Genomic DNA, 19,200 nt, shown 5'->3' with positions numbered 1-19,200 from the left:
TAGGTTTTAAAGCTTTAAGCTTATTTAAAATTTGAAATATGTAAGCTTTGAAGTTTATATAAAGATGTATTCTTTGGTAGGTTTGAAGTTTACTTAGACTCCATTTGGATATACTACATCCTATTTTTGGAAAGCACTTCTTAACTTTTAAAATGGAAAAAGTTGTTTGGATATAAGATGAGTAGGCAAAATAACTTTTTAAATGTACTTCCTAAACTAATTTGAAAGTGGATTTGAAAAAGTGGCTGGAGGAAATTTTTACATTTGGAGAAGTCAGTCAAAGTTTTAAACTTAAAACAATTTTTTCTTTACCATGTTGCCCTCCTTCCCCTAGTTGCGATGAAATTCTTTCCATGGTTAATAATTTGCATGAGATGGATGAATAAAATACCAACTCAATTAATCTTATATAGGAAGCATTTAATTCAATGTGTTTATGTTTACCATTCAAAATTTTTATTATTTTTATTTTGGTTTTAAAATTTTATGTTGCTTATACTATTTTTATTATATAAATTATCCAATATAATCTTTTACATTATTTATGCATTCTTTTATTTTATAAATTATTTAACATATCAAATTTTTATAACATTTTTAAAAAATTTCTAATATATTATATTTGTATAACAAAAAATATAAATTTTCATACATCAATGTTCTTTTTAATAATTATACTTTTAAAAGTATATTTTACTGTATTCTAAATAACTTTTAGTTTATCAAATTAATTTTTTAAGAAATGTATTTAAATATAAATTTTATTACAATAAAAGACTTTTATTAAATGAACTGTTGTCAAATAAACTTTTGACAAATTAACTTTTGTTCAATGAAAAACCAAACACACACTTAAAGACTTTGAAACCTAAATTCATAAACCTTTTTAAAGGCCTACTTATGGCTATAAGTAGGCCTTTAATAATGCTTTAAGTTAAGCCAAGCCTACCATTGAGACTTGAGCCTATAAAAAAAATCTTTTATACATAGAAGCTTAGACTTGCTGTTGTATACAAGCTTAAGTTTGAGATTTATATTACAAGCTCAGGCTTATTTAGTAAAAACTTGGCTTGACTTATTCTCACTCTTTGTATTAATAGAGGTTAGATCTAGTGAAAAGGACTAGCCCTCTATAATAAGACAAATCAAGTTCCCTCATTCTTGTAAGATTAGTGACTAGGATTAAACCTTGTTTAAATTATATGCTAGTCATATTCATGAAAGTACTTATTATTAATTGGGTGATTTATGTGGAATTTGTATGATCCAAAATTTAATTAAATTAGTTTTATACTTTCAATAATTTTTTTATTAAGCATAGGTAAGATTGAGGCAGATGATTAAATGTAGGTACATTTTTTAATGAAAATTTGAAACTTTGATTCATGATACTGTGAGAAATTAACCCCTTCCAATACACCTAACATTACTTTAAAATTTTAAAATTATTAACTTTCAAGATATATATATATATATATATATATTTTAAAAAAGTATGAATTAAAAACTTTAAATTCAAATTACTTTTCTTGATGTCACCGTGCCTGTAACTGAAATCCGCATTTTCGTGTTCTTGTTGGTCATGAATAGTCAACCTGCCCCAAGTTCCAACTCGGACCTTCCCGGCTGAACCAAGTTTTAAAAACTCGGAGAGGCAGATCGAGCGCCTCCATCTCTGATATCTTCGCGCAAATTATCCTTTATTTCACTTGCTCTGACCATTTTTTTGTGCCAAAAAAAAAAAAAATCTGACTATTTCCAATTTCTCATTCCTCATTTAGATCACTTTTCTGGGAATTTGCATTGTTTACTGTAATCCGAGATGTTTCTGGTTCCTGTGAATGGATGCTGATCATTTGAGCCGACTAAACATAGTCTGGGTTGAGTGTGAAGGTGAATCAGGTTAGTGAGAGTTGGAGAAGGAGCAAAAGAGTTTTCCTCTTGCAGGGTGAAGGAAAAAGAATGGGCCACAGTTCAAGGAAGAAGAAGCGTGGAGGAGGTAGTGGAAGGAGAATTAAGGGAAGAGCACCCCATAAAGATCGTGTATCTCAATTTAGTGGGGATGATAATGAACTGTCGGAAGAAATCACTGCTTTGTAAGTGTTTTTGTTGCTTGAGTTATATTCAGCGCGACCTAGATTAACCTGTGAACTCTTTAATTCAGGCCAAGCATAGGCTAGGAAACCTGGATAGAATTGATCTAGCGAATTATTAAAACATATTTTTCTTTGTCAAGATACTTTAATTAATATGTATTTAATTGGGGTGGATAAATTGTTTGGATTAAAAATAGAGTGCCAAACTAATCAAATATCGGAGTACATTCAGGCTGCTACGTCTTACTCTTTTGCTCAGGTTAATTGTAATGTATTAACGTAATTGTAATTGTAATGTGTTAATGTGCTCGCTTGATTATACTAGTAATTTATGAATCATAACTAATTCAGATATAGAAGAATAGTACATCTATATCATGAGATTCTGTTTACTAGCAAGTTAGCAGAGTCCTTCTGGATTTCGTTTTAATACATTATGACAATATTGGACACCAGCTTTGGATAATTCGGTGATGCTCTTTGGGGAACCTGACTTGGATCAATAGTGCAATTGGAGTAGTATAAATAGGATTTATTGTTACGTAACTGGCTTTTAAGTTTGACACATGTGCTGCCATTATCTGGTTTTTTGCTTGAAATGTAGAAGACACATGTCTCATACCATATAGTGGGCTATCTTCTGTAAGACTCTTGTTGGTTTGCAACGACATTAAGGTTCTATGTGTTTTCCCTATCTTCTTTCACTTCCCTGTTTTCCGCTCTGTCTTTTGCATTTATGATTCTTCTTTTAAGCCCAGCCTTTTTTGTCTTCTCAGTTTTTCTTTTAAGAACTTTTAAGTTATGGATAGCAAAGTAGTATCTGCACTGTTTTGTAATCATGGTTTTCGTCTTCTGGCAGTGGGAGTATATTAACATAATCTAGAGGTGCTCCTCAAAGAAAAAAAATATTGCTTGCATCACTTCATTGAGGCAGACGACTTTTTTTTTTTTTTATCCAAGAAATTTGGGCCATCTATAATTATAAATTTAGGGCACAGAAAAATGTTGATAACTGAGCTTATTGCTGATGAATCTCTTTTCAGTAGTGGAGGTTGGATTTTGAGCTACAACAAATGTCGTTAACTTCTGATTTTGTCTTCATGATCTTATTTATATGATATTTTTGGGCATTAGATGTGCGATTTTCCAAGAAGACTGCAAAATTCTTCCTGGATCACCTCCTCAGATAGTTATTAAGCTCAGGTTTGTTTCTTTGCTGCTTTTCTCTGCTTCTGTACCAGGCCTGATAATTTTCTGTTGGTATCTCATAATTGATTTCTGGTTGAAATCAAGCAGACCCTATTCAAAGGACATGGGGTACGAGGATGTAGATGTTTCTGCTGTTCTTGTTGTTAGGTCAGTAAGGCTTTGGTTGATTAGCATTGTGTCTATCCACTACAATGTTGTTGCTAACTCTCTCTCTCTCTCTCTCTAGGTTCTTACCTGGCTATCCTTTCAAGTGTCCAAAGTTGCAAATTACTCCTGAGCATGGTTTATCAGAAAGTGATGCTGATAAACTTTTGTCTCTCCTCCTTGATCAGGTCTTAGTTAATGGGTGTTTGTTTCTTCAATAAGCTGTTACATGTTAACTAGTGATGTAATCTTTGTGTGTGAATTGTGATCATATTTACATCAACGCTATGACTATATTAGCACCAATCCTTTTGGTTTTGAAGTTGTGTTTGCTTGGTGCAAATGGGGATTAACATGTCTTATATTGGTGCAATGTTAAGGAAAATGAACAAGAAAGGTGAAAATGAAGGCAGAAAAACCCTCAAAACCTGATCAATATATTGTAAGAGAAAAAGTGAAAGCAGGAATTATATATCTGACTTATCTGCCTCCTAATCTTCAAGGTGTAGGTTTATTAACGAAGGGGTTGCTTAAGCTTGCCTTTGAGAGTTGTATGTGTTATAATTAAGGTAGAACAGCACTGATATTTTATTCATAAGAAGTGTTTACATATATAGAAGAGATGAGAGGAAGAGAATCTACACAAATCACTAATATCTCTCCTATAATCTTGACAAATCAAATCAGATGCTGATACGAGATAAAATCAGATATTAATAATAGATAGTAGATCTTATTTAAATGAGGAAAAATAGGTCTAATCTTGATATTGGTTTATGGTGCCTTGGGCCGTTATCCAACACTCCCCCTCAAGCTGGCAAATAGATATTAATCATTCTTAGCTTGCTTCTGAGTCCTTCAAATTTGTTTTGGGTCAAGGATTTGGTCATAATGTCTGCAATCTGGTTCCCTGAAGGGATGTCAGATAGATCTATCACCTTAGCTTCAATTTTTTCCTTGATGAAGTGTTTATCAATGTTGAACAGGGTTGTTAGCGATCTTTACAGTTGACATATTATCACACCATACTTTAATCAGACCATTTGGATTAATCTTCAATTCCTTCAAGAGACAGATGATCCACATCCTTTCACATATTCCTAGTGATAAGGCTTAGTACTTTGATTCTGCTGAACTTCTTGACACTACTGGTTGCTTCTTACTCCTCCAGCTTACTAAGTTTCCCCACACATAAGAACAATACCCAGTAGTTGATCTTCTATCACTCTTCGAGCCTCCCCAATCTGCATCAATGAATAACTCAAGATTTCTGGTGACATTCTTTGCAAAAAGTCCTTGTCTAGGAGTCTTCTTCAAGTATCTAAGAATCCTGTAAACTGCTGTCATGTGTTCCTTTTGAGGAGCACTAGAGAATTGACTCACGACACTAACTGGAAAGCATATGTCAGGTTGTGTGAGGGACAAATAAATCAATTTTCCTACTAATCTCTGGTGTCTTTCTTTGTTTACCGCTGTGCCATTAGGTTTAATTGTCAACTTCTGATTTAGTTCCATTGGAGTGTGTGCAGGCCTTGCCTCCAACATCCCTGTTTCTTTAATAAATCTAGAGTATTTTTGTTGTGATACACTAATCCCCTTTTGTGTTCTTGCCACTTCCATTCCCAGGAAGTATCTTAAGGGACCAAGATTTTTAATCTCAATTTCTGCAGCCAAATTTCCCTTTAGTTTAGTGATTTCTTCCACATCGTTCCTTGTCAACACGATGTCATCCACATAAACAATAAGGACTGTTGATTTTTCTCCACAATGCTTGAGTGTTATCTACTTGGCATTGTTTGTATCCCCAAGACTTGGCTCGAGAGAATTGGTCAAACCAAGCTCTTGGAGACTGCTTTAATCCATGTAGCGATTTGTACAACCTGCAAACTTTATGAGAGTTTTCAGAATTTCTCAAACCAAGAGGAATCTCCATGTATACTTCCTCATCTAGATCACCATTTAGAAATGCATTTTTAACATCCAATTGGTGAAGTGGCAAATCTAGATTAGCAGCAAGTGATAATAAGACCTTAACTAAGTTGAGTTTGGCCATAGGGGAGAAGGTCTCTTAGTAGTCTATACCATAGGTCTGAGTAAAACCCCTTGTAATAAATCTGGCTTTATATTTGTTTACACTTCCATCAAGGTTATATTTCACAGTGAAAACCTACTTACTGCTAACAACAGATTTTCCCTTTAGCAAGTTGGTGATCTTCCAAGTTTGATTCTTGTAAAGTGCCCTTATTTCTTCATCTATAGCTTGCCTCTATTTATGATCAGTTATCGCTTCTTCAAAACTACTAGGAATTTTCACCTGTTCAACATTCGCCATGAATGTCTTCATATGGGGAGAAAGTTTCTTATAGGAAACATACCTTGCAATGGGATGTTGGGTACAACTTGTCTTCCCTTTTCTAAGGGCAATAGGCCATTGTAGGTCTTCAAGACTCACCTCAGGTGTGGAGTTATGGCTTTGCATCGGAACATAAATGGGTTCAGCTCTTTCCCTATTATGGTCCTGTTCAGTAGCACGATTAGGTTCCTCCACCCTAGTTTCAAGGTCATCAAGGAACAGGCTAAGAGTTTCAAAAGGATTAATATCCTGAAAATCTGATCTGTTTTGGGAATTTCCAAAATTTGTAGAGTCTGTTTGGTGAGGATTTGAATTGATTCTTGGTGAAACATTAGTATATTGAGGTAAGGCTATATAATCAAAGGAGTCAGTATGTTCAAAGGTGTCATCTAGTGATATATGGGGAGCATCCTGTTTCCGTCCAGATTTGGAATATTTATGATGATCATTACACATCAGCCATTTATTCTCAGATTTATTCTTAGTAGTCTCCCCTGAATGGGTGATTTGGAGTAATAGGGTTGTTTTTCAAGGAAGTGAACATTCATGGTCACATATACCTTATTGGTGATAGGAGAAAAACATTTATACCCTTTTTAACTAGAAGAATAGCCCAAGAAAATGAATTTTATGGCTTTAGTATCCAATTTTCCTGCTCCCTCATTATAAACAAAAGCTGTGCACCCAAAATTTTTTTGAGGGATGTTGGTAGGAGAGTTAGGAAAACTTTCAAAAAACTTTTGAAAGGGTGTGGCAAAATTTAAAGTTTTGGAAGGTAAGCGATTTATAAGATAAGCGGATGTAAGAATAGCATCCCCTTAAAATTTGTTTGGAACATGACTTTCAAACATAATAACTCTAGCTACTTCAAGTAAATGTCTGTTTTTTTCTTTCAAACACACCATTTTGTTGAGGTGAGCAAACACAAGATTTTTGATGATGCATGCCTTTTTCTTTCAAAAATTTTTGAAAATTCAGATTCACATATTCCCTCCCATTGTCACTTTGAAGAATTTTTATGGAAGTCTGAAACTGATTTTGAACAAAGGCATAGAAGTTTTTGAAGATATTGAAAACTTCTAATTTTTTCTTTCATTAGAAATACCGAAGTCAAGCGAGAATGATCATCAATAAATGTTACAAACCATCTTGTTTTAGAATTTGTTTCAAATTTGGATGGACCCTAAACATCACTGTGGATGAGAGCAAAAGGGTGACTTGGTGTATATTTGTGGGATGGATGAGAATTTCGAACTTGTTTAGCAAAGTGGTAAGTCTCACAATGAAATTTAGAAATTGACTCTTTATTGATATTTGGAAATAAAAGTTGCAAATAATGTGGACTAGGGTGGCCTAACCTAGAGTGCCATAACATCAAGTCTTCATGAGACATAACAGAAAAAACACCATAACTTTTATTTGATGGAGATCTATGGATATCGTAGAGCCCATTCGTCTCCTTAGCATTGCCAATCATCTTTCCTAAGGCCAGTCCTGAAAATCACAGCCACTTTTGTCAAAAATAGCATGACAGCTTATTTGAGATGCCACACATTTTACAGACAATAAGCTGCACTTAATCTCAGGTACATATAACACATCCTTCAACACAATATTTTCAGAGATTATCATAGTGCCAGATCCGAATACTTTAGCATATTGTCTGTTTGCAACTTCAACAGTCTCATGCTTAGAAAATTCACTAAATTTAGAAAACAGATTCCTAAAACTATTACATGATCAGATGCCCTAGAATCGACAATTCAAATATTGTTGGATTTTTCATACTATCAAAAGTTTGAGTTAAAGCTGTACCTGCTTGTGCTATAGTCGCAGAAGGAGTATTATTCTCACATATTTTTGCAGATGCAGAATGTTTCTCCAGAACTTTCCTTAAGACCAGCAGCTCTTCAGTGCTTAATTCCCCAGTTTCAGCTTCTGTTGTGGTCACTGACAGTCCCTTTCCTTTCTGTTTGAAATTCTGAAGCTGGCTATGTAGCTTCCAGTAGGTTTCTCGAGTATGTTCGTTTTTGTTGCAGTGATCACACCTTCCAGACTTCTTACCCTTCATATCTCCTTGATTTCCTTTGACAGCAAGTGTAGAATCTTCGGGTGAAGTAGATGGTGTAAAATGTCCCTAAGTTAAAATCTTTTGACTTTCTTCACATTTGAGCATGTTAAAGGCATCTTCTAGTGATGGAAGAGGCCTCATGCCCATTATATGTCCTCGAACATCCCCAAAGGAGTCATTGAGTCTAAGTAGAAACTCATAGCACCTTTCTCGATCAACAATCTTTCTGTAGTACTTTTCATCTTTCTAGCAAGTCCACTCATGGAGCTCGTAGATATCAATTTGTTTCCATAGCCTCATGAGAGCATTGTAACATTGAGTGACAAATTGCTCTCCTTGCAAGAGATTTCAAAGCAATCGCTTCACTTGAAAAATGGTAGCTGTGTACTCATTGACTGAGTAGGTGCTCTTCGTAGATTCCCATATTTCTTTGGCTGTGGTTGCCAATAGGTAATTTTTGCCAATCTCAACAGTCATAGAATTCACGAGCCAGGCCATGACCATATTGTTTTTTGCCCATCAAGACTCAAACTTTGCATCTGTGATTGCTGGAGGATTCTCTGTGAGGTATTTCTCACAATTCTTTCCTTAAATAAACATTAGAGTATGTTGCGACTATTGGAGGTAGTTGTTGCCATTGAGACGATGAACAATCACAGCTTGCGAGAACGAATCGTTCCCTGGAATCAACGCCCCGAAGGAGAGTTCATCCTGTGTGCATTCAAACCAGTATCTTGTGAGTCTTCGTTGGTCGATGATATTGTGCCGTCGCCTGTGGTGAAGACTCGCAGTTGCTTTGTTAGAGTTGCCCTATATGCCATTGATCACAGACTTGAGCTTTGATACCATGTTATAATTAGGGTAAAACAGCATTGATATTTTATTCATAAAAAGTGTTTACATATATAAAAGAGATGAGAGGAAGAGAATCTACACAAATCACTAATATCTTTCCTATAATCTTGGCAAATCAAATTAGATGCTGATAAGAGATAAAATTAGATATTAATAACAAATAGCAGATCTTATTTAAATGAGGAAAAATAGGTGTAATCTTGATAAGGGCCTATGGCGCCTTAAGCCCTTATCCAACAATAAGTAAGTTGGACATGATTAGCATTTATGATCCAACTTAAGGGGAAGAGTGAAAATATTGTGTAAATAGGCATTATTATTGTATAACATTTATTAGTAGTTATTGGGCTTTATTAGGCTTTACTCTATTGTCTTTACCTTGGTGTATATATATTGACAAATTTGGTGAAAAAAACTCTTTATTTCACTACTAATATTTGTAGAAGCTAGCTGTGCTATTTATAAGAAATAAATGCTATCTTAACTTCTAACCACCAACCACCAACTAATCTATCTGTTAAAGAAATAAAATGAATTTACACTATTTAACTATACATTTCAACACTTTCCCTCAAGCTGGAGGGTGGATGTCATCCATTCCTAGCTTGGATGCTAATGTATGAAAGTGTTTACTTGATAATCCTTTTGTGAGTATATCTGCCAATTGATCACCAAAAGGAGTACCTATTAGACCACTTTCTAACTTCTCTTTGATAAAGTGTAAATCAATTTCAACATGCTTGGTCCTATCACGTTGTACAGGATTATGAGCAATGTTGATAGTTGACTTGTTGTCACAATAAAGTCTTATTGGACCTTCCCATTTGATTCTCAAATCTGATAAAATTATCATCACCCACAATAACTCACAAATTCCAAGTGCCATAGCTCTAAACTCAGCTTTAGCACTGGATCTAGATACTACATCCTACTTCTTACTCTTCTAAGTAATGAGATTTGACCCAAGAAACTTACAATATCTTGATGTAGACCTTCTAGAATCCATATCCCCTTTATGATCTGCATCTGTGTATGCTTCAAGAGTCAATTTTGTCCCTCTCTTAAACAGAATGCCTTTTCCTTGGAGTGCCCTTCAAATACTTAAGTATGCGATACACTGCTTGTAGATGAGGTTCTTTAGGATCATGTATAAATTGACTTACCACCCTCACAGCGTAGGCAATGTCTGGCCTAGTGTGAGCTCCTAACAAGTCTTTGATAGGATTCCTTATTGACAGAAGGCTCTGGAGGAGGAGGTTTGCTGGGCTTATGACTTTTCTTCGGTTTGCCAAGATGTTTTTCTTCCTTACAAAGTTTGTGATTTTGTTCAATTAGAGTGTCCATAGGTTTGCACCCCAATTTTCCTGTTTCAGTAAGCAGGTCAAGAATATGTTTTTGTTGGGATATAAAGATGCCGTGCTTAGAATGAGCCACTTCAATGCCTAAGAAATATTTCAACCTCCCTAAATCTTTCATTTGAAATTTTTCATCAGTTGATTTCACAGAGACTGAATCCCTTCCAAATCATTCCCTGTTACTATGATATCATCAGCATAAACAAGTAAAATTGTTACTCCCCATGAAGAAGAATGTTTGATCAACAAAGTGTGATTGTCTTGACTCTGTTTGAATCCCATGCCAACCATGACCTTTGAAAACCTACTAAACCATGCCTTAGGTGATTGTTTCAAGCTGTACAAAGCTTTTTTTAGCTTGCAAACAATACAGGAGGAAGATGAGAACCAAATCCAAAGGGAATCTCCATATAAATCTCTTCCTTTAAATCACCATGTGAGAATGCATTCTTCACATCAAGCTACAGCAATTCCCAATCATAGAGAGTTGCTAAAGATACTAAAATATGGAAAGTATTCATTTTTGCAACAGGAGCAAAAGTTTCTTCGTAGTCAACCCTATATGTCTGAGTGTATCCTTTGGCAAGAAGCCGAGCCTTGTATTTGTCTAAAGAACCATCAGAATTGCATTTGGGAGTGAAGATCCACTTACACCCAACAAGCTTCTTTCCCTTTGGAATGGAACAAGATTCCATGTATTGTTGTTCTCAAGTGCGTCCATCTCAACCTTCATTGCCTTAAGCCAATTTTCTTCTGCTAATGCCTTAGATACAGACTGTGGTATTGAGATGAGATGAAGACTAGTAAGGAAAGCTTTGTGATTGCAAGACAATTTCTTGTAGGAAAGAAACGAAGATATTGGATATAAGGATTTTTTGGTACAACTGTGGGTTCCCTTTCTCAAAGCAATAGGTAGATCCGAATCAAGTTGTTCTGAATTATTTTTAGATACATCTTGATTATCAGAAACATCATGAGAACTAAAAAGAATTTCAGGAAGATTAGGAGTTACCTCACAATTTTCATGTACTGGTTCAGAAGTTTGAGTAGGAGCCGTTTCAGATGACTGGACTTGTGTAAGTTGGGATATTCTCTTCTTTCGAGTGAAAACTTGTAGTGGACGAGTAGATTTAGGAATTGATGGTGCTTCCAAGGTCTCACTAGATAAGGAACTAAGAAGTTCGTTGATAAGAGGATCATGACTTTGGTCCTCACTAAGAGGGCTCTCTTTTTCAAGAGGGGTATTGAAATAAGAATCAGATTCAAAAAAAGTGACATTAGCAGACAGAAAAAAACTTCCTAGAAGGAGGATGATAACACTTATACCCTTTTTGAGTAGAGAAATACCCAACAAACACACATTTAAGAGTTCTAGGGTTAAGTTTAGTCCTTTGTTGAGAATGCACATGAACAAAGACTACAATAGGACTTTTCGAACTAGGGATTGGGGTTGGAAGTCTGTTAATCATTTGTGTAGCAATTAAAACAGATTCTCCCCAATATTATTTAGGCACATTAGTTTGAAATAATAAGGCCCTAGTAACATTAAGAAGGTGACTATTTTCCCTCTCTGCGACCCCATTTTGTTAGGGAGTATTAACACAGGATAATTCATGTAGAATTCCATGTGTATCAAAAAATATGGACAATGATTGATTAAAAAAATCTTTTGCATTGTCAGACATAAACCTTTGTATTCCAACTCCAAATTGAGTTTTAATCTTGTTAAAAAGTAGGAAAAATAGTACTAACATCAAATTTTTGTTTTAGCAAATAAATTCATGTTACAAGAGTGCAATCATCAATAAAGGATACAAACCATCGAGACTCGGTAACATTAGAGACACTAGAGGGACCTCAAAGATCACTATGAATCAGGCTAAAAGGAACAGAAGTTTTTTTATTACTCATAGGATGTGAAGATTGTTGATGTTTTGCAAACTTGCAAACATCACAATGAAAGGATTCAACAGGTACATCTTTGAACCAAGAAGGAAACATAGTTTTCAAAACATTAAACGAAGGGTGACCCAAACGATGATAATAAAGCTAAATCTAATCTTTTCTAGACTCGACTCTTTTTGACTGAGAAGAGGAGGAAGCCATCAAGCTTTGAATCCTACCACATTCACTAAGCTCATCAAAAAAATAAAGTCCATCTCTTTCTTCAGCAAGCCTAATCGTTTGTTTTGTCTCTCACTCCTGAAAAAGACAAGAGAGAGAAGAGAATAAGACATAACAATCAGAATTAGTAACAAGTTTTTTCACAGAGATAAGGTTTGTGCACAGTTTAGGAACATGCAAGACATTTTTTAGGAGAAGACTATCACTCAATCTAATAGCCCCTTGACTAGTCACAGTAGCTACAGACTCGTCACTCCACATGATTTTCCTAGTATTAGGACATGGACTATAAGATACAAAATTCTTGGAGGAATTTGTCAAATGGTTTGAGGCTCTAGAAGTCACAATCCAAGAGTGAAGAAAGTCTTGTTTTGAGGCAATAAATGCAGATGAAAATTAGACAAATGAAGGCTGAAAGGAGATACCTGAGAACCCCAAAGAACAGGTACTTGTACTAGAACTAGAAGTAGTTGCCTTGTCAAGTGATTCTAGCATAGATCTTAGTTTCTCAATCTCCCCCTTAAGGTCAATGTAACTAGAATTCTCCTTAGTAGAATCAGTCGCTACATGAGCTTGCCCTTTTTTTATATTTTGGGGCTTACCATGCAGCTTCCAGCACTTCTCTTTGGTGTGCCACAGCTTCTTACAATGAGAGTATCGAATAGGTTCTTTCTTAAAAGAGTCCCCTTGTTTCTCATTTTCCACAGAATAAGAAGCAACATTCCTTGAAACCAGGGTAGTGCTTTCCACAGATGGAGTTTCCATCATCACTCCTTGATGGCCTTCTTTTGCTAATACAATGGCAATGGTCTCATTGAGAGGGGGAACATCTTCTAGACCAAGAATTTGAACTCTTACAGGATAAATTCTAAATTAGGCCCAGCAAGATACTAAAAAATTCTCTGCTTCTCAATAAAGTGTTTAAAGGTAGTTGCATCATCATGATCTTTCAAAGTAATACACTGATAGTGGTTTAATTTTTGCCATAAACTCTTCATAATAGTAGAGTATTCGGTGGCAGATTTACTGCCTTGTTTGGTATTGAAAATCTTAGTCCATATCTCATAAATTTGGGCAGCATCCTTCGCCTTCGAGTAAGTCTGGTGCACCGCATCCTAAATCTCCTTAGCCGAGGACAGAAACAAGCACATGCGACTAACTTTAGGAGTCATAGATTGCCACAGACAAGACATTACCATTGAGTCAGCTTCATCCCAAGCATCGAACTTGGGTTCTCCTGGCTTAGGACTAGTTCCAAGTAAATCATTAAGCTTCTCTTGACCCTTTAAAAAGGTATGAACATACTGAGACCAAGCTAGAAAGTTGGTTCCAGTCAATCAATGAGCAACCGAAACACTTGACAGCTCCTGAGAAACCCCAAACAAGGAAGACCCAGTACTGTCAGATGTGTTTTTTTCATCAGACATGACTGAAACAAGGAGAGAAGGAGATTCTGAGCAAAATGGAAGTGACTGGAGGCCAAACAAAGCCTAGACGTGCTCTCATGCACCTAAAACGCAGCATTGGGTAGATTCATTCAGGCGGCGTGTGCAGTAGCGGACGGCGATCAGATTTCTAGGTTCGGCCAGTCGACGGTAGGTAGAGGCAGTGGTCTGGCGTGTGTAAGCTAAATAATCTTCGGCAACAGTGGGTCTGATTGCTTAGAACCCTAGCGCACAGAGACAATTGAAACCCTAACGCAAAAAATGAACTCAACCTCAAAAGAACTCTAAACCTCAGATAGGCTTTGATACCATGACAAATTTGGTGAAAAAACCCTTTATTATTTCACTACCATCATTTACAGAAGTTAGCCGTGTTATTTATAAGAGTACATCAACATTGAGCAATAAATGCTATTTTATCCTCTAACCACCAACTACTAACTAATCTATCTATTAAAGAAATAAAATAAATTTACACTATTTAACTACACATTTTAACATATACTATAGATAATTGTATCTTAGTATTCATATCTAAGAAATATTCTTATCTTCCAAAATACCACCCCATATTTCCTAAATCTTAATCACAGCTTAATTACTCCTTCAATCATTTTCCCATCTTGTGATCTAATAGATCCATACCTTTATTAATATAAATAAGGGAGGTGACACATGGAATAGATGGGATCATGTAATTAGTTAAAGTGGGAGAAATGTTCTTGTTTTATCCACAAGAATGATAGGTATATGTCCATGGGTATGGGCCTTTATATATAAAGGCCTAATTAATAAAAATCAATTCCTTATCAATATTAATCCTTATAATTACTCTTGTTATAATTGCAAGGATATATGTTGATATTACAAATCAAGACATATTTTTTGACACTCCCTCTCAAGTTGAAGTATTGATATTAATGATATCCAACTTGTTATAAATATAATCAACCCAAGCTCCATTAAGAACTTTTGTGAAAATATCTTCTAATTGATTTGTTTATGGAAATAAAAGGAGTGGTGGGTTTAAGAGATTCAAAGGTTCTTGATTCATTTAGAAGTAGGCAAACTTATCAATATGAACTGTGATAATACTTTTAGAAGTTATTGCAGTGGAAGACACAAATGTGCCAGCCAAGTTCTTTGTTGTTTATTCTAAAGCTTCTTACAAGTACATTTTGGATGGCCTGGTTCCTTATAATTGTAGCATACAACTCTTGATTCTTGATTGTTTATGTTGGCTCCCCCTCCTTTGTTTTGGCCTTAACTTATTAAGGTACTATTATGATCAACAAGTTGATCAAGTTAACTGGGGTGAAGACTTTCTATGCGAAGCATACTAGCAAAGGTTTCCTATAGGTTAGAAAATTTAGTTTCGAACAAATGACTAATAAGAAAACTCATAATTGCCATTTTTTCCTATTGAGCTTTCAAATTAGAATAGGTATCAACATGTTCAACTCCACATAAGTCCTTTTAAAGTTTATGAAGTAGGTCATAAGAGTCTCATCATTCTTTGCATGATGAATGGCTTTGCACACATCACAAATGTTGGAAATATTCTAGTTTCCTAAATACAAAAAATGTAGATAATCCATAGGCTATTTAATTATTTAACAAATTCATAATGATTAATGAAGCTAATTATATCACTATATTAATTTTTGAATTTATAGGAATAGTAGTGCACCATCCTCATCCAAGCTTGTCATGTGTCATCTTTAGGAGGGTTTTTAGTCAAATGGTCCTCTTTCTCAATGTTCTATAAATAATCTTTGGCTCTCTTGCTCCAATCTAGATAAGTAGTTTAATTGAGCTTATAGCCAATGATCTTGACCATTCTTGGAAAAGCATCAATTAGCACTGTTACTTTATCCTCAACCATCACCATCTTTGAAAATAGATGACTAAGAGAGGCAAACTAGATATAAGGAGGAAAAGTATAACAGCTTCAATAACTAGTAGCCTTACTAGCATCCAAAGACAGAGATGAAATACCAGAACAACAAAGCACTCATCTCATAAGGGCCAAGCAACAAGGAAATTATGAAATACAGAGATATATATACTTGGAAACCATTTGTATATGGCTAGAAAAGATGTGTTGCAGGAGAATCTTTAGTTGCAACAATCTTTCATCTTATAGGCCACCATCATTACCTATTCTTATTTACCTGTGCATGCGGACTTTGGGTGAGGGCCAAACATCCTTGGCATGGATTTTATGGTCCACATATAAACTAAATGGCCCAATCTCAATTGCATAGGCCAAAACTTGATTGGTTTTATTACTAATAGGTTGAGGTGATTTCTAAATAAATGAGATAGTTAGTGTAGTTAGAGGGGGGAGGTTGTTAATGACACTGACTATAAATAGTTTTGTCTTGGTTAGTTTGTAATTAGGCTTTGTTAATAAGATTTTGAGTTGATATATCTCTCTCTCTACATTCTTCCCTTTCTCTCTTTCCTTCTCTCTCTTCCTTCTTAGTGTTCTTCCTTCATCTCCTTCCTGCGCATTAGCGTCATACACAAATCACGTTATATTGGATTCATGAACCACCTCCCTCCCCAATGTGTTCCCACTTCACAATCAGAAAGAAAAATAGTGGGTTCTTCTTTGCTTTGATATGATGTCCACAATCATAGAGAAAGAACATATTCTTCTTGTTTTATTCACAAGAATGATGGGTATGTATATATTGGTTGGAGTCTTTATACATAATTGCCTAATTAATACAAATCAATTCCTAATCAGTATTAATCCCTGCAGTTACTCCTATTTTAATTATAAGGATAATACTGATATAGCAAATCAAGACATTCTCTAACAGAACAAATTAAGTATTATTTTGTTTTTCTTAGGCTCTTGCCATGTATCATACAAGGAGTTTCAATGGGTTTTGAAGTGGAACTTCCCGGATTTAGTTCTGAGGGAATTATAATGTTGTGTTTTTCTGTTTAGATTCATAAATTTTTATTGCTACTACAATCCTTTATGTCCATTCTATCCTTTTGCCTTGCCATAGACTTGCATACACAGGAGTACACTTATATTTCTTCTGTCATTTGATTTGGTATAAAGCAATATTTTTATTTATATTTTTTTTATTCTTGTCCTTTCAGGCTAATTTAAATGCCAGGGAGGGAAGAGTAATGATCTTTAATTTGGTGGAGGCTTCTCAAGAATTTCTGTCTAGTATTGAGCCAGCTGACAAATTAAATGACTCTGTGAGCTTTATCTTCTATTTTTTTGGCTTTTCATTGCACCACTAATTTCTTACTGTGAAGAAATTGGTTAGTATTCCTTTTAATAGATTTTTGACCATTAAATGATTGGCTAAAGTGTACTTTTGGTCCTCAACTTTATATAAGTTTTTAGTTTGATCCCTTAATTTTATAAAATTTGTTTAGTTCTCTAACCCTAACATTGTTAGTTTTAAATTATTATTTTTTGTGCCAGTTATTATTATTTTAAAAAATTAAACTTAAATTTCAACATTTTGAAAATATTTTGTTAATATTTAAAAGTTCAATGTAGGAATGTTTTGTTGATGAAACTATCAGTGTTAGGGTTAAATGATTGAAAAGGTACCTTATACAATCAAGAGACCAAAATGAAATTTTGTGTAAAGTTAAAGGACTAAAGTTGCACTTTAGCCTAAAGAATATATTGAAAATTTTTGTTTTCAGTATATACTGGGAAAAAAATTACTTTATTGCTACTAAAAGTGTGATTAATATATTTTCATTATTTTTGAATTAATTGTCATATATATGATAATCTATTTTAAGAACATGTATATTTGATAATCTATTTAAAAACATGTTATTTTTCTTCTTAACTTGATGGTAATAAGTTTGCATTACCATTCATAGAAGAATTTGCACTCAGCTATGGAAAGCAATGAAGAATTATTTTTCAAGGATATAGCAACTTCAAATAGAAGTTCTGCTTTTGTTTATGGTTTCATAGACCTCTTCAGTGGCTATGGAGAATCATGGAATTGGGGTTTTGGAGTGGATGAAACAAGGGGTAAAGTTTCTTCTGTCCCACCAATAAAGTTAGATGCCTCAGAACATGTTTATGGGATTGAGGAAAATAAATCTGATAGAACTTCAGAACCACCTAAAATGCAAGAATCAAAGCAAGGTCCATTAGTTTCTCCAACTGCCAAATTACATACCTTGAGGGAAAATAGTGAAGAAAGCAACACGAGCATGCCTTCATCTAATTCTGGTAGGTCTCACGCAATGGAGCTCATAGGGAGTGGCAATAAAAATGAGAAAGAGGTAAATATAATGAACCCTGTTTATATATTTTGTGTCTGCAGTGTCATTAATTTGTGCATGATATACGTTATATAGAGAAAGTGTTCTCTCTTATTGTGATAAACCTAAAACAATGTCTCCGTTAGGGTGATAATTTTAAAAAGTATTAACCATGTAAGGTAATTTCCTTACAGGTTCTAGTTGTGACATTAGCAATAAAGGGTGGGGATTTCTCAATAAATTTAGGGTTTTTGTTTACTTGTTCTCCTTTATTAGAAATTGGCTTATGGTCAAGGGCTTAAGCCCATTAATTCTAAAGAGAAAATTGAAAATATGAATTCTAAGTAAATTTGTAATAGTGATAAAAGACTCAAGAAAGGCTACAGAGCGTTGAATTGTAATTTAAAATGAGGAATATGAATTGACGATGCAAATTAGGTAATTTAGAAGATTTTAGAGCTCATTTGTAGAGTATCTTTAAATTTGATATTTGAAACCATTATGCAATAGAATTTTGATGAACATATTATAATGGTTTTAATTATCATATTAAAGTTTATAATATATAATTTGTGCGTGTAATATGTAATCCCATTTCAAGATCTAATAGTAGCTTGTTCATCAATCGTGATGAGAAGAGCCTTACTTGGCTAGTTTGTTTCTTTGTCATCTAAGATTCCATTATATTAATTATTAAGACATGTCAAGATGGTTGTTTATTTTGTGAATTGGTTTGAGGTTGGGTGGACAACAGAGTATTCATGTTCCATTGAATTATATGAATTCTGTTATTTAGTTGGTATCAATATGACATGGCTTGCATCCATTTGAGGTAGTTCTTTTCTTTTAAAAAGTGGTACGATGGTCTTTCGATTTCTCTTAACAACATAAATATTTATTGCTTCAGCAAGATTTTATCCTTGATGAGTATACATCAGAGGATAATGAAGAAGGTATTTATGCAACTCCATCTTCAGGGTCCCAATCTTCTTCATCCATGACTCATAATCAAGAACTTCAAATAGATGAAAGGGATATGATAATGGTAATGTTGAATTTTTGTATTGTTTTTGTCACATTTATATTTCATCAAACATTGACCATGTGCTATATTTTGGACTAGGTTCACTTGCTTCGCCTTGCTTGTTCCTCAAAAAGTCCTTTGGCTAACTCTTTGCCACAAATAGCTACTGAGCTATACAATTTAGGGGTATAAATTATAAGTTGACTCAATGCTGGAGAACTCTTATTGTAGAATGACCTTAATACTTTTGAGTTC

The 19,200-nt window shown here is 34.5% G+C and overlaps 1 protein-coding gene across 5 annotated transcripts in view; it reads left to right on the top strand.

The window, feature by feature from the left end:
• The first annotated feature begins 1,556 nt into the window (after window positions 1-1,556).
• LOC129315988 (eIF-2-alpha kinase GCN2) overlaps window positions 1,557-19,200 on the top strand; it is an 83,486-nt gene continuing 65,842 nt past the window's right edge. For all 5 annotated transcript variants that reach the window (XR_008594643.1, XM_054960199.1, XM_054960198.1 and 2 more), the window contains exons 1-8: window positions 1,557-2,096; window positions 3,231-3,299; window positions 3,393-3,452; window positions 3,532-3,637; window positions 16,776-16,880; window positions 17,529-17,942; window positions 18,829-18,966; window positions 19,045-19,131. Coding sequence is in view for 4 of the 5 variants with exons in the window: in XM_054960199.1 (XP_054816174.1) it covers window positions 1,963-2,096; window positions 3,231-3,299; window positions 3,393-3,452; window positions 3,532-3,637; window positions 16,776-16,880; window positions 17,529-17,942; window positions 18,829-18,966; window positions 19,045-19,131 (1,113 nt within the window). In the remaining variant the exon portion in view is untranslated. The remainder of the gene's footprint in view (window positions 2,097-3,230; window positions 3,300-3,392; window positions 3,453-3,531; window positions 3,638-16,775; window positions 16,881-17,528; window positions 17,943-18,828; window positions 18,967-19,044; window positions 19,132-19,200) is intronic.

This window comes from Prosopis cineraria, unplaced genomic scaffold, assembly GCF_029017545.1.
Source record: "Prosopis cineraria cultivar Desert tree isolate PC_DT_omini unplaced genomic scaffold, ASM2901754v1 PC7, whole genome shotgun sequence".
Classification (NCBI taxonomy): Eukaryota; Viridiplantae; Streptophyta; class Magnoliopsida; order Fabales; family Fabaceae; genus Prosopis; species Prosopis cineraria.
Note: the sequence above shows the minus strand (reverse complement) of the source record. Positions and strands in the feature narration are given on the sequence as shown.